At 36.1% G+C, this 13,933-nt stretch overlaps 1 protein-coding gene across 1 annotated transcript; it reads left to right on the top strand.

The window, feature by feature from the left end:
- The first annotated feature begins 1,105 nt into the window (after nucleotides 1-1,105).
- LOC108667911 lies at nucleotides 1,106-11,231 on the top strand. Its single transcript, XM_047879998.1, has 7 exons — nucleotides 1,106-1,283; nucleotides 4,851-5,042; nucleotides 6,113-6,199; nucleotides 9,668-9,831; nucleotides 10,396-10,452; nucleotides 10,640-10,744; nucleotides 11,025-11,231. The coding sequence occupies exons 1-7, from the start codon at nucleotides 1,106-1,108 to the stop codon at nucleotides 11,229-11,231; spliced, it is 990 nt and encodes a 329-aa protein (XP_047735954.1).
- Nucleotides 11,232-13,933: the final 2,702 nt, after the last annotated feature.

Genomic DNA, 13,933 nt, shown 5'->3' with positions numbered 1-13,933 from the left:
CATATAGGCCATTATTTACTCGATAATCATGTTTGGTTAAAGTTGACCCGTTAGCAGGTATAATAATGTCTATATACAACCATTTATTGCAAGTACTTATACAGACAACCGGTTAGAATTTCAAGGCAAGTTTCTCTAATGACGTTATGCGGTTCAAGTAGGCATTGATAACTTGATCATCTAATCATATTAAAATTTACTTGAATGCTAGAGTAATCGGTAATATTTGGTCATTTTTGAAGGATGCAATTTGAATAATCGAAAGCTAAAGAAAATGTGCATTTTTGTCGATGAGACATTTCAATTTTTTTGGGCGTCTTATATATGGTTTTTATTTTGCCCCTGTAATTTTTCTTGTTTTCAAATTATGATTTAAGTTTGATTACTATTGTACTGGAATAAGGTCTTATACCCCAGTAACGAAAAATATCTAAAGGTAATCTTTCTTTATTGTTCTTATTAATTATATAATTTACTTTGAAATATTCACTAACATACATATGAAAACGAATATAGAAGCGAAGCCAGAAACTCGCAATGAGTAGTAAAGCTCTCAACCGATGCATTTTATTTTTTTATTTAACTAAACATAAGAAAATTTTTTTTCTCTCAACAAGAAATACGTGGAGTAGCTCAAATAACATAATCGCCAGCAGCGTTATCTTCAAACTCAATCCGTTGTTTTTTGCTTATTGCAACTTTGCGTTATTTTTTCCAGGTGTCAGGTTGCATGCGCAACCCTTGCGTACACGGCAGCTGCCGGTTGCCTACTAAGCCGACGCGCTCGGGCCAAGCAGACTACTTGTGTCAGTGCGACGCTGGCTGGCTGGGGGTGAGGTGTGACATGCGCGTCTCTCCGTGTGAAGATGACCCTTGCAAGGGCCACGGCGTTTGCAGTGTTGTCAGGGATGTCGACTTCAAATGCACCTGCCATGCCTGGTGGGAGGGTCAGTTACGATCGTTCAGTGTTATTTTGTTAGCACCTTTTCAGGTTAAAAGAAACGTCATATAGAGACAAAGTTTCAACAATAAATTTTCTTTTGCATTTCTCAGTGTGTGAGTTGATGTCTAAAATTCTCGTATTTTGATGAAACGTTGGAATCATATGGCCCGCATCCCCTACAAGCCGCTGAGTGAGCGCATGATCGAGGAGCCTTTTTGGCTTGGCCTGATGACGGTGGCCGTGGTGCTGGCCGTCATCGGCGTTGCGTTCTGCATCAAGAAGCAGTTTGCCGACAAGATCGAGAAATTCTTTGCTGATGAAATAGAGAAGAGCAAATACGGTTAGTGCATATTTATAATTATAATTAAGCCTAATAACCTAATAAACCTAATTTTAATAATCTCCTAGTAATATTATTAGTATTAACCTTTAATATTTTAATAAACCTAATTTTATAAATTAGCTTAAGGGCTTGAGACATTAGGCGACTGTTTTGAAATCAATAATATTTTTCGGTAAAAATGTCCGTCATTTTTTTAGGACGGAACGAAAAAGAACAAAAATGAGCAATGAATTTTTTATAATTAAAGAAAAATCCCATTATTTCAGTTATGAGGAATAAATTAATGGAATCCAGTTTTGAGAATTAGAAAAGAGAGGATTCATTCGTTAGAATTCGGTAGGGGAAAGTGGGACACAGTGGGACGCGCTAATTATGTTGTATATTAAAAAACAGTATTGAGCAACGGTTTGTGGTGGTCCCCTAAATGTACTTTCCCCTACTGCCCATGCATTTATTTCTAAAGAATAGCGTGTTGCTACGATTTAAAAAAAGAATTAATTAAAATTCGTAATTTTAAAGCAGGAAAGATGTTTATATCGTTTAAACAGCACCAGTCTTGAATCTTTATTACTGACCAATACACATTAATTCCTTCACTCAACTTGCGGGAGACCAGAAGGTAGGACGATGCAATTTAGTGAAAGCAAAGATTGCAGCTCGTTTGGATCTTGCTTGCATTATTGATACTTGATTTTTACACATGGAATGCCTTTACGCATTGGACATACGCGTCATTTTCAATTTAATGCTGATAGGCCCAATGAACATTTGTAAATGACGAGGCGAGTCCCTAATATATCGATTTCTTCGCAATGTTGATGCTTCATCTTACCAGTTTTGATTTGGACTTCACACATTCTAAAGTGATGAAATGACGATATCATTCATTTTTGTTCCTTTAGAATGTGGAAGTGCAAAATTCCTGAGATTACGTCAAGAAATGATTAATAGCCTACAGTCGAATATTTTCTTCGCGAGAATCTTTCGCTGTCATGCAGCAGTGATGGGGAAAGAAGTGAATTACGTATCTTAATTATGTATCAAACAACAATAAATTTGTTGGTAATATCCTGATTGAACGAATTATTTAAGTATAAATTCTAGTTTGATGGGTTAGTGTCGGCAAAAATTCGATGAGTTTGACTTTTCCGTTTTCTTAGCTCATATTGTAGCTGCAAAGAAGGCGCGTCTAACGCAGCAAACCGCATGTACATATGTGCGTGCTCTAGTTTTTGCGTAAAGTAATTAATAAAAAATATACAAATGAACATTTTCAACAAATGTACCAAGATTTCTCTAAATTAAATCAGTATTTATATATCATTATTCTCGTTTATTGAAAAGTGTAAGCACTCATTTGAAAGCTACAAACAATGCGCGATCAAGAAAGCAAATACCATACAACGGATGTACATGCAATGTTTTTTGCGTTAGGCCGCCCTGAACTTATATAAAATGAACATTTTTAAATATATAAATATAAAAAGTCACATTAATAGCTTATTAATCACGCTAAACTGGACAAGAATAAGTCTAAAGACGCCTGCTGGTACCCTAAATGTAACAAATTGGCAATAAAATAGTTTGGGCTACAATATCAAGCAATTTTTTGGCATATTTTTCGTTTTTAATTAAAATTTCCTTATTTAGCTCCCATGAACAATTAAAATTTTCAAAAACGCCATCTTAAAAATCTATGTCCTCCTATGATTTTCAAGCTGAAGCATTGAAAGATATACCATTCGATTCGTGAAAAAATCTCTAGAGATTATTTCCGGTCCTTGCGTGCGATTTCTTTGTTGTTTTGATTATATATTGGAGAAATGGAGGGGAGGGGTCAAATTCGAAAAAAATCAGAAAAATTTATACCTACAAATTCGAAAAATGACAAGATAATATTATGTGGTCTTCACGCATTGACTGATATGTCTCGCGATGTTCAAGCTTGAAAATCCTAGGAGGAGATACATTTTTACAGTACCTTATTTTTTGCCGTTTTCTATGAATTTCGCGTTTTCTTTGATTTTTCGAAAAATTTATGCCAATAAAAAAGTCATTGATGTCTATTTTTAAATATTTTTCCCAAGTTTTGTTATGATCTGGCCGTAAATAAAAAAGTTTTTTTCATGACTGACATGCTCTCCCTTACAAAAAACTGCTTAGTTTCACTTTTTTTCGTGCTCGTTAAACATAAAAAACGAATTGTCCCTGCTTTAAATGCATCTTAAAAATTTGTCATTTATTAGGTAACTCTTGAATGTTAATAATAAGTGATAACACAAATAGAAATCGTTCTTTTGGATCACCTGCATTTTGATGCTTATACCTGTGCTGGCTGGTTTTGCATTTTCCATCTCCGCATGACGATGCTGCTGCAGTTTTGCAACATCGCAAGACGATGCTGGTTCATTCATATTCGCTTAGTTCACATTACAAAGAAACAAAAAACTTTAAATATTACCTGAAATATTATTGGTATCTATTTAATTACGATATAAAATTTGTACTTTTTAAAAGATTTGACAAGGATTTGGCGAAAAGTCGGCTGTAGAGAGAGCTTATTTAGCATTACATACCTGATTAAAAGGAACCGTTGCAGATCCTGCTTCATACTTCATTTATAAAAAAATCACCGCTGATTAAATATGAGTTACGAGAACGAAAATCGCGGTTTATTATAAAAGCCTAAGTTCAGCAATCTGGTGCTTGAAGTTCACTTGAATTCATGATGAATATGTTTGATAGAATTAAAAGTTCATAAATAGATGTACGTTTTATGCTATTTTTTAAATTTTTATTAAGCATGTGTTTTTATAAACGCTATTATTTCTAGAAGTCACAATATTGAGTACTCACGACGGTAGAGGCACTTAATGCAGCTTCGCTCGATTACAAAATTTCTGAAAATGTGAGCCAAACCAAATGTATTGAATGCATTAGAAATGAGCAAATTTGATTTCATGTTCTTGTGATATTGTTTTTGATATTAAAATAATTTATTATAAACTCTAGTAGATTGGCTTTATTGCAATACCAATGCATCAGTTACATGGGCTGTAATTCATAAATAATTTCTAGGTATAAAGTTTATAGGCTTGAAGGATGGTTCATAGTCGGGAGCGAGCTATGATCGACGAGGGTAATCCATTAGAACGCATGCCGACGGAGATGAATCGTTAGAAAATGCTTATTACTTAAAGAAACGGGCTACAACATTGCGGAATATTTCCTTAGGATTATGAACGCCATACTAAGACGGCTTAAAATTAAGCGACTTCTTATCACGCCTACCAGAAAACTCCAAATTCTACTTTGTTTCATCTATGCATCGTTGAAAAAATTCACCGTTATTTATTTTATTTTTGAGAGACTATTCATCTCTACACTTCTTTACCTCTATCGAAGTTAATTAAATATATGGACATGCAACACGATGCGACACCATTTGCAGCGTATCTCAAATCAATAATATTCTGGTGCATTCTTAAGTAAAAACTCCAAGTCCGGTGTCGGACTCAAGTATAATTAGAGCCGCCACTTGTTGCACTGGGAGCTCTCCCACAGGCACCTCGACCTATGCTGCACACTACCGTCAAGCGCCCTTGCCAAGCCCCACCGGGCTCAGTCCTAGGACAAGACCCAAGTCTTTGTTCGTGAGGCTCAATTCCTTCCGCAAGGCATCACTCCTGAGCCTGTCCTCGACGGCCTCCAGTCCCTACGACGTAGATATGCTCTCCAGCAGCATCTGGGGGAGACGTAAGACTCGGTGTCTGTGGTGTTATTCATTTGATGAAATTTTGTGGCACTTTTGGAGGCAGGCGTAAAAGTTCGTTTAATTATTAGATGGGTAACTTCGCGTTACACTAATGCTAATTAGGTGAAACAGAAAGAGCAATTGTGAGACTTTCAAATTTTCAAAAGAGACTGAGCAATTGTGTTATAGTTTACGATCAAGTAACTACAGAAGTCAGCTTCAAATTTAATGCAGTTGAATAGTAACTTTTCAGAGCCATGTTGAATTTCAACTCAAGATCTCAATTCATTTGCTTCTTTACGTTTGTATTGGCGGTGTATGAAATTACTATTAGTGTGATGAATCGTTGCCGTCTATGCACTCGTTCATCACATTTTCTCACTCTTTTTGTGAGTTTTTTCGTCAGGCAGTTATTAGAGCACCGCTTCCATTTGCATGATTTTTACAAGTTTTTAATGCCTGAATGAATTTCAGATATTACGTAAGGGTTCTTGCTAAAATTTTTCTGCATCAGTGTTCCCTTCAGTTTTTCCTAAGATAACATTAGTAGAATGCTTCTGACAGAGCTGCAGATTTCTCATTTCAAAATTAGTTTGTGACAGATGGGAATCGTACAGTCTTAAGAACACTATGGAGATGGTTCTTATTCTTAATATCTTTAGTTATTAAAACGAGAATCCGTCGCATAATTGTATTCCATTCATGATTTTGCATTCTTCAGTTGAGAAATAGTTGACATAATGCAATGCTTTAAGCGTAAAATTTTTCAAGTTTTGAAATTGAAAAGTAATCGACATCTTAGACGTAAAAAACGAGTATAACCAATTCTATGAAAGAACATGTAGGTAAATCTGCTGCAAATCCTGTGTATTCTAAGTGCATATTTGTAAAGCAACTATTAATTCGACGAGCAAAATAATATATCTGTTTTACAAGAATTTAAATTCTGGAGGCTTAAATAGCAGAGCTAGGGCATCACGGTCGGCGAAAGCAACTAAAATTCGGATTGAATCCCTAATATTATCATTCCTATTTTTTTCATTATGATTAAGATTTTTTATGCGTCAATCAGCTGCAGGGGCTCGGCCATCGCCAGCGGTGACCCCAAAGAAAAACCTTCTTCACGCTATGGATGTGATCGGCTCAACGGCTGCTGCCGGTAATTCTTTTGCACGATTCACGTGGCCTGGAGTGCCCAGTCGGGACAATGTCTATAATGGCGAACTTGTGGCTTTTAGGAGAGTTCCATATTATGTTCGAGTATGGTTATCTGCATAAATATATAGAACGTAGTTGCCACCATGCCCTTGCAGAGGAAAGGTTAAGAAATTTTTTGGATATAATGTCGAATTTAGTGTTCTATACTGATGCAAAGGTTGAAACTTCAAAGGGTCAGCGAATAATGACATGAGCTTGTGTCACAATACATTCATCGTTGTTATTATAAGTTATTAAGTGGCTGTTAAGATTTTCAGCATTCGATCACTCTGATATGCCAAACTAAGCGTAAAATCCGCAGTATTTTGGCAGAAATGAGCCAAGCTTTCACAGCATTCAGAATTGCGCGTTTAGGCTGAAACTAAATCATTTGACTGAACAAAAAACTTCCTATTCAATGATCGATTAGGAACTAAAACCATAGCGGAAACTTATGACCCCTATCCTGTATTTGATATCGGGCGAATTTGAATCATAGCAATTGTATATTGCCAATTGACCGTCAAACACGAATATAGAGCACTCGACATCGTATCCGGTAGTTGCTGAAACCGTTTTTCCTCTGCAAGTCATGTGGTTTGCACGCTTTTTAGAAGTTAAAGACTTGTGATCGGCTTAGAAGTAGATTGTCGTTTGTGGCTTCCAGAGATAGGGCTTGCAGCTTCAATATAGCTTGGGTTGCATTTGGAAGGACTCGAGCGTCAAAAGCGGCTGTCACCTGAGTCATTTATGATATGATTTCACTACATGAATTTATCCACGATTATTTTGCTGGTTCAAGCCATTTTAAATTATCATGACGTGAAAATGCTTTCATATGCATGTGGTTGCGAAACTAAATTAAGATCTCTAGTATCTGTTGCCTGTGCACCTCATAAATTCGAAAAACGTCAAATATTCTTTAAACATTTTATGTACAATAAATTCTAAAGCTTCCATATTTTGCTATTTGAGTCATTAGGAGCAATAAGTACGCGCTTCTGTATGTATGGAATAACGGAAATTTCAAGCGATGGTCATATCTTCGCACGAGTAATAGACATTTTAGTTGGGGGGGTGACAGTTCTGATCATGCTGATTGTATGCTGAAATGCTAATGGAGGTTGAACAGGCGCACTTTTCAGAAAAATCAGTGAGAATTTTCTTCTAATCCCGCCTATTGTCAGGTTCCTTATTGAAAATGACTTTGAACTAAATGCGGTCTCTGCTAATCGGGCAGCAATTGTTTCATCACCCGTATAATTAAAACAGCTCAGGCTCACACATATCGGCTGAGAGCAAAAGTCTGTCACTATTCGACACTCTAACTGCAACTAAATTTTCTGAGATTCATAATTTCGACTATTACTTGCTTTAGGACTGCAGAACCCAAATCATGGTGCAAGTCTGACACAGAGTTATTTAATTTAGTACAATTTATGTTCGTGAAATATCTGAAATTGAAATATTTCGTTTCTTCAGGAAAGAGCTATCTAGCAGATTGAGTGATTTCATGTGCAACGAATAGAAAGCCCAATAGTCAAAAAGTTTTAAATTGATCAAAGAATTTTGTAAGTTCTTAAGTTGTTCAGTACTCGAAGTAGATCGGGGCAGTTCGGGCATGTATCTACAATACCTTTCGTATACATACAACTAGTAACAACTATCCATACAACACTTCTCTTAACTTCACTTCTTGTTGTCTGTCTGCTACAAATTTTATGATCGATATTTAACACACTTCTACCTCTCTAATCTATCTGAAATTTTGCACATTTGCATAAATTTGGAGACATAGCATGAATCAATTGACAGAAAATATAATTTTTAAAAATAATTTTTTTAATTTAAAAAATTTGAACAAATAATTTTGTCCGCCGCATAACTTATAATCGATATTTAACACACTTCTTCCTTTCCAGTCGTTCTAAAATTTTGCACACTTGCGTAAAGTTGAATTAAATGCATGATTCAATTGACAGAATAAATATTGTAAGTTCTTAAGTTGTTCAGTACTCGAAGTAGATCGGGGAAGTTCGGGCGTGTATCTACAATACTTTTCGTATCCATATAACTAGGTATGAAATTCAATTTTTCCAACACTTCTCTTTAACTTCACTTTTTGTTTTCTGTCTGCTACAAATCTTATAATCGATATTTAACACACTTCTACCTCTCTAATCGATCTGAAATTTTTCACATTTGCATAAAGTTCGAGACAATGCATGAATCAATTGACAGAAAATATATAATTTTAAAAAATAAATTTTTTAATTTAAAAAATTTGAACAAATAATTTTGTCTGCCGCATAACTTATAATCGATATTTAACACACTTCTACCTTACCAGTCGTTCTAAAATTTTGCACACTTGCGTAAAGTTGGATTAAATGCATGATTCAATTGACAGAATAAATAGTTTGGCAAATTTTTTTTTTTTTTCAATTTTAAAAATAAAATTTAAAAATTACTTATTTTGATAATAAAATTAAAAATTCATTGTGCATGTGTAACGTCGGAAACACTGGATTCTTTAGAAGTGTTGTCTTTAAAAAGTATTTTTTAAACGCGTATTATTAAAATTGAGGGTGGGGTTGAATTTAATGTATCATCTGACTTTCATTGAATTAGTGTTACGTGAAAGAATGTGTTTGAACGGCTATTGTTATATTTACACTGCTTTAATTTGAAATATTTTCAAGGAATGAAGGTAATCGGTTCAGGGCGAATCTTTTGTTCAGGCTGAATCTTTTTTATTATGCATCGTGAGCAACGTAGAGGTTAGTGCTAAATAATTACTGAAATCTTAAGTTTATTTAGCTTCAAATTGATACTCCAGAGATTTTCAAGCGTAAGGATAACAACGCCAAGTTCTCAGTATGTATATGCATGATCTTTTCACAATTTCGAGTTTTTCTTGAAAATCGATGTTTGTTTGCATGTTTGGTTTTATTATATGCGTCGCTAGGGCTTTAATTTCACACGAGCAATAAGTTTTTGCACGTTTATAAATTATATTCAATTCAGTCAAAATACCTCATTTAGAACAATTTTATCCTGATTCATCTTTTCTAGTGCTAATCTGTCCCTAAACTGTGCCTTGCATGCAAGCCAATTCCCTAATTACTCACAGTTATTTTTTGGGGTTCATAGAAACTCTAGAAAATGATGTCATCTTAATTAATAGGATTTAATTTTCATCAATGTCATTCTTTCAAACGTTTTAAATCTTCCATTGAGTGCTTTCTTGCATAATGAAGGATTTTATAATTTTTTATTATTTCAGGAACTATTGAGGAGTTTTTTAGCATTCACTGCTGTATAGATGCAAGCATGATTTTTATCACCTCACAATTCGTTAGGGGAATATTTAGGGAATATTTGTACAGGTCGAGTTGAAAATAAAAAAATTTATTATATATTAACGCAGGCGCTGCTGGAGGCGGGTGTCCTGAGACTCGTTCCCAGACGGCGACGCCCCGCAGCGACAGGCGGCGGCTGCTGCGACAACTCATCTCGCCTCCGAAAGCGCACAGGGCCCCTAGCTGCGACGAACTCCTGCTCCTGCGCTCCAGGGTTTCACGGTGCTCCGTGGTGAGGGGCTTATAGTCCACAGTATAACTGTGCTCCGTGGTGAGGGGCTTATAGTCCAGGGTATCGTGGTGTTCCGTGGTGAGGGGCTTATAGTCCAGAGTATCACGGTGGTGTGTGGTGAGGGGCTTATAGTCCAGAGTATCGCGATAGTCTGTGGTGAAGGGCTTATATTCTTGGTTGTTAATAGTATTTTTTAGAGTGACTGCTTACCAGGCTTGGAACATTTTATATTTATTAAATATTTTATTACAACTATTCGGAACATGAAATTACGAATGTGATCTAAAATTACGCGTTAAAAATTTAACCTAAATGTAATTTTTGGCTTATTATATCCTGGATATTTATCTAACAGTGGAATTTGTTTCCAATATTAATTCACAGCGAAAGCAATTCACAAACGCTGAATCAGTACTTATGACAATTTGTACATACGATAACTTTTAAAACAGCTAAATCTCGATGAATCTGAATAATATTTTTTACACGACCACTTTTGGCTTGTGTTATAATAACCGGCTAGTATTTTTGAGCGAGCTTTCTCAACTCAAAATTTTGTTGCAGGCAAGCGAAGATCTTAGTCAACTTCACGATCAAGGCGACGAAGAACCGAAAATAAAGGTAACGCTTCAAAATTATATATTCTGTTCATCTATATACAAAATTTCAAAAAAATTAAATGAGAACTTCTTACCGTGTTACATTTTCTTTCAAATAATATCATACTTAAAGACTATTCTGTATTGTACTGTACGTGTTACTTGTGTTATATACCGTATATATATGTTGATCTATTTCCTATCACCAGGCGCGCACCAGAAGTGCTGACATGACAGAGTTAGTGCAATGCCATCGAGGTGTAAGCGAGACATCGCTCTGTTCCCTCAGTCCATTCAGGAATGATGCCAAGAAGGTTTGGAGTTCAATCGTAGCTATAATTACTCTAAATAATTTTAACGTACAAATTAAGTAATTAAATAAACGTTTAAGATTATCCAAGGCAGTGAAGCTTTCGCTTGTAAAATACATAATTTGAATTGAAAAAATTCAAGTTGCTGCTTCTGAACTAACGTCCGTTTTTATAAACTACTTTTCCCGATGTCAAATTTTTGTATGGAAAATGCGAGAATTTATACCATCTCTAAGCATTGAAATCTCTCAAGATGTATAAGGCCGTCTTGCTTTATGTACAGGTGACATTTGCGAAACTTTTTAATAAATTGACGAAGGAGGCAACAAGCTCCTCGTCTTCAGACGTGTCAGCGACGGCAGCGCTACGAGGAGTCGTCATCGCTTCGTATGGAGCGTCGCCTTCGTCGCTTGCCAGGCGTTCGCCTCGTCGCTCGCCACGCATCGCGCACGCTTCATGGCAAGTGCTTTGTTCTCGAATTTACATTTAATCTATCACTTCTTGCTATCTGTGAATGATAATGTGTGGCAATAGCAAGAGATGAAAATATTTTCGTACAGTGCACACCTTTTCCAAAGCTAAAAAGCAGCACGATTAAAGAGACTATAGCGGGATCTATTGGTACCGCTATAAGCTAAGGGAGTGCGAATAATAGGGAAACCTACGAGTAATTAACCAGGCGGATGTTGTGATCAATGTATTTGAGAATTNCACGCTTCATGGCAAGTGTTTTGTTTTCGAATTGATATTTTATCTATCATTTCTTGCTATCTGTGAATGATAATGTGCGGCAATAGCAAGAGATGAAAATATTTTTGTACAATGCATACCTTCTCTAAAGCTAAAAAGCAGCACGACTAAAGAGACCATAAACTTCCAGCAAGTAGAATTTTTCGTAGAACTGTTAGGCCACTGCAAGTAGAACTGTTAGGCCACTGCAAGTAGAACTATTAGGCCACAGAGATACATCAAAGATTATTTATTGCCTTATTTATTTTAATTTGTGCGTGATGGCAGCCGTCAGAGTGGGTCAGGCAGCGAGGATGTCGGAGGGTCGCCGGAGTACTCGAGTTCAGAGATGACTCCTGATCCTCCCAAGCGACTTCTGCAAACTACAAAAGCTACCAACAAAATCACAAAAATATCTTCTGTCGACTCCCTGCTTGCGATGTTTAAAAGTTTGGGTGAGTAATTAAATAGAATCTTTGGCAACGGGTATTTTGATTCTAGGGGTTGGTTAAATTCTGCACAAGAGATACGATAATTTTTTCTCGTTAAAACTGAGATGTGTCACAAGACTAAATTTCTAATATGTCACGGCCATCTCTCTGTTTTTCATCGACGTTGACATTCAAAATTTACGAAATGATCATGAAAGAGAATAATCTTGAGAAATATTCGTCGTTCGAGGCGAGAAACTAACTGCCAGATACGAACCTCATTAATACGAACTAACTTTTCTCTTTCATGTTAAGGCAGAAAATGTGGTTTATGCGCCGATTTGCTCATGATTGCGCTAAATAAGTAATTGACGGTCTAAAATAACATATATTTCATATGTAGTAAAAACATAGAAATAAATTCAATCTGTGTTAAATGTCTCACTGAAGCATGGATATCAGAATTACACATGCAAATGAAAGATGATTAATGTGTTTTAAATATACAATCAGAATCTTGTTTCAGGAATGTTGAAAATATAAAAATTGTTCCAGGAATGTGATAGGTATGCATTCATAATAGTTGATATAATTTCAACAAATCGAATTTAATTTGAAGTACAACCACCTATTATAATTAAACGGTGAGTGTTCACGGAAACCTGACAATTTATAATAGGTAAACCCTGAATAAATACACATGGATGTCAGACAGCATTATTCCGAGCGGTCACTTTACAAAACATAGATTATTACGATTATTACTTGCAATTTATTTGGGTATAATATAGGATTTACCTACTTAAAGCACCGTTTCAGGAGCCGCGTCTCATCGAGCGTCGTTATCAACACCATCCAGTCCTCACGGCTCAGAGATGGACGAATCCTCCGGTCAGGGCTCCCCCAGTACCACTCCGACCACTCCACCCCGGACTGCCAAACAAGTAAGTTCTGCAGACAAACTATTTCTCCGCTGATGGTAAATATTGTTATCAATCTGAAAGGTGTTATGTGCACTCCTACAAGGAATAACGCATTTCGTATGGCTTAGCCAGTCAAGTTACAGTAAAACACTTCGTCTTTCATATCAGGCTTACTGAGCTATTAGGCAGCTGATCGCTATTCTCAGGGACGAGCGAAGTCCTCTTCCTCCAGTAACAGTTTTATCGATGGTAAAGTTAGGTTGGCGTATTGCTAAATAAAATTCAATATGAACAGTAGGGTAACATGGGGCAGCGAGCCCACTGCGGGTCATGGGCCCATGCGGGTTTCTCGCTAAGTATGGCAGATATTGGTCCGTGTTCTCTGCCGCCGATCGACAGTGTGACTGGGATGAAGTGTACGGATTTACGTTTTGCCAAGTATTTGCGTTATTAAGTTATTTGTGAATAACTGTTTTTGCCCAGATACAATTTTTTTTGCTGCTAAATAAAAACTGTTTTCGATTACTGTGGATGAAGCTTTTGAAATTACTGTGAATTATATTTTAAAAGAAAAATTTATAGGGATAATTTTGAGATCAAGTTTAGACTATTAGCTTTTAAAATAAAATGTTGACACGATATAAATTGAAACGATACCTAGTGGGGCAACGGGCCCACGCGTGTCACGGGGCAAAGCGCCCATGGTGAAGTCTTGTGTTATACATCATTAGATTTGTCTCAATGACCTTTTCAAAACTATGACTAGCTTTTTGAATTACAAACTGCACTTCATATTGCATGATTTTTTGATTTGCTGCCACAAGGCAGCAGGTTCAGTTTCTAGTTATGCGTATTTATGACCCCTTATCGAGTTATTGACTCTTGCCTTGCCGAAAGTTGATTTCAGTCAACACCAATTAGCCAAAAGTTGACGAGTTTTTATGGTGTTGGCTGAAATCACTATTAGGTACGAATTCGCTGCACATACGTAATATCTGGATTATGGACGAAACAGGAACGAAGTTTTTTTCTGATCAACTAAATATATTTTTTCTAGTCAAGGATACATTTTTTCATGTCAAGGACGAATTTTTTATCGCAAGGATATA

Source organism: Hyalella azteca, unplaced genomic scaffold (assembly GCF_000764305.2).
Source record: "Hyalella azteca isolate HAZT.00-mixed unplaced genomic scaffold, Hazt_2.0.2 contig448, whole genome shotgun sequence".
Taxonomy (NCBI): Eukaryota; Metazoa; Arthropoda; class Malacostraca; order Amphipoda; family Hyalellidae; genus Hyalella; species Hyalella azteca.
This window is presented reverse-complemented; position numbering and strand designations above follow the sequence as displayed.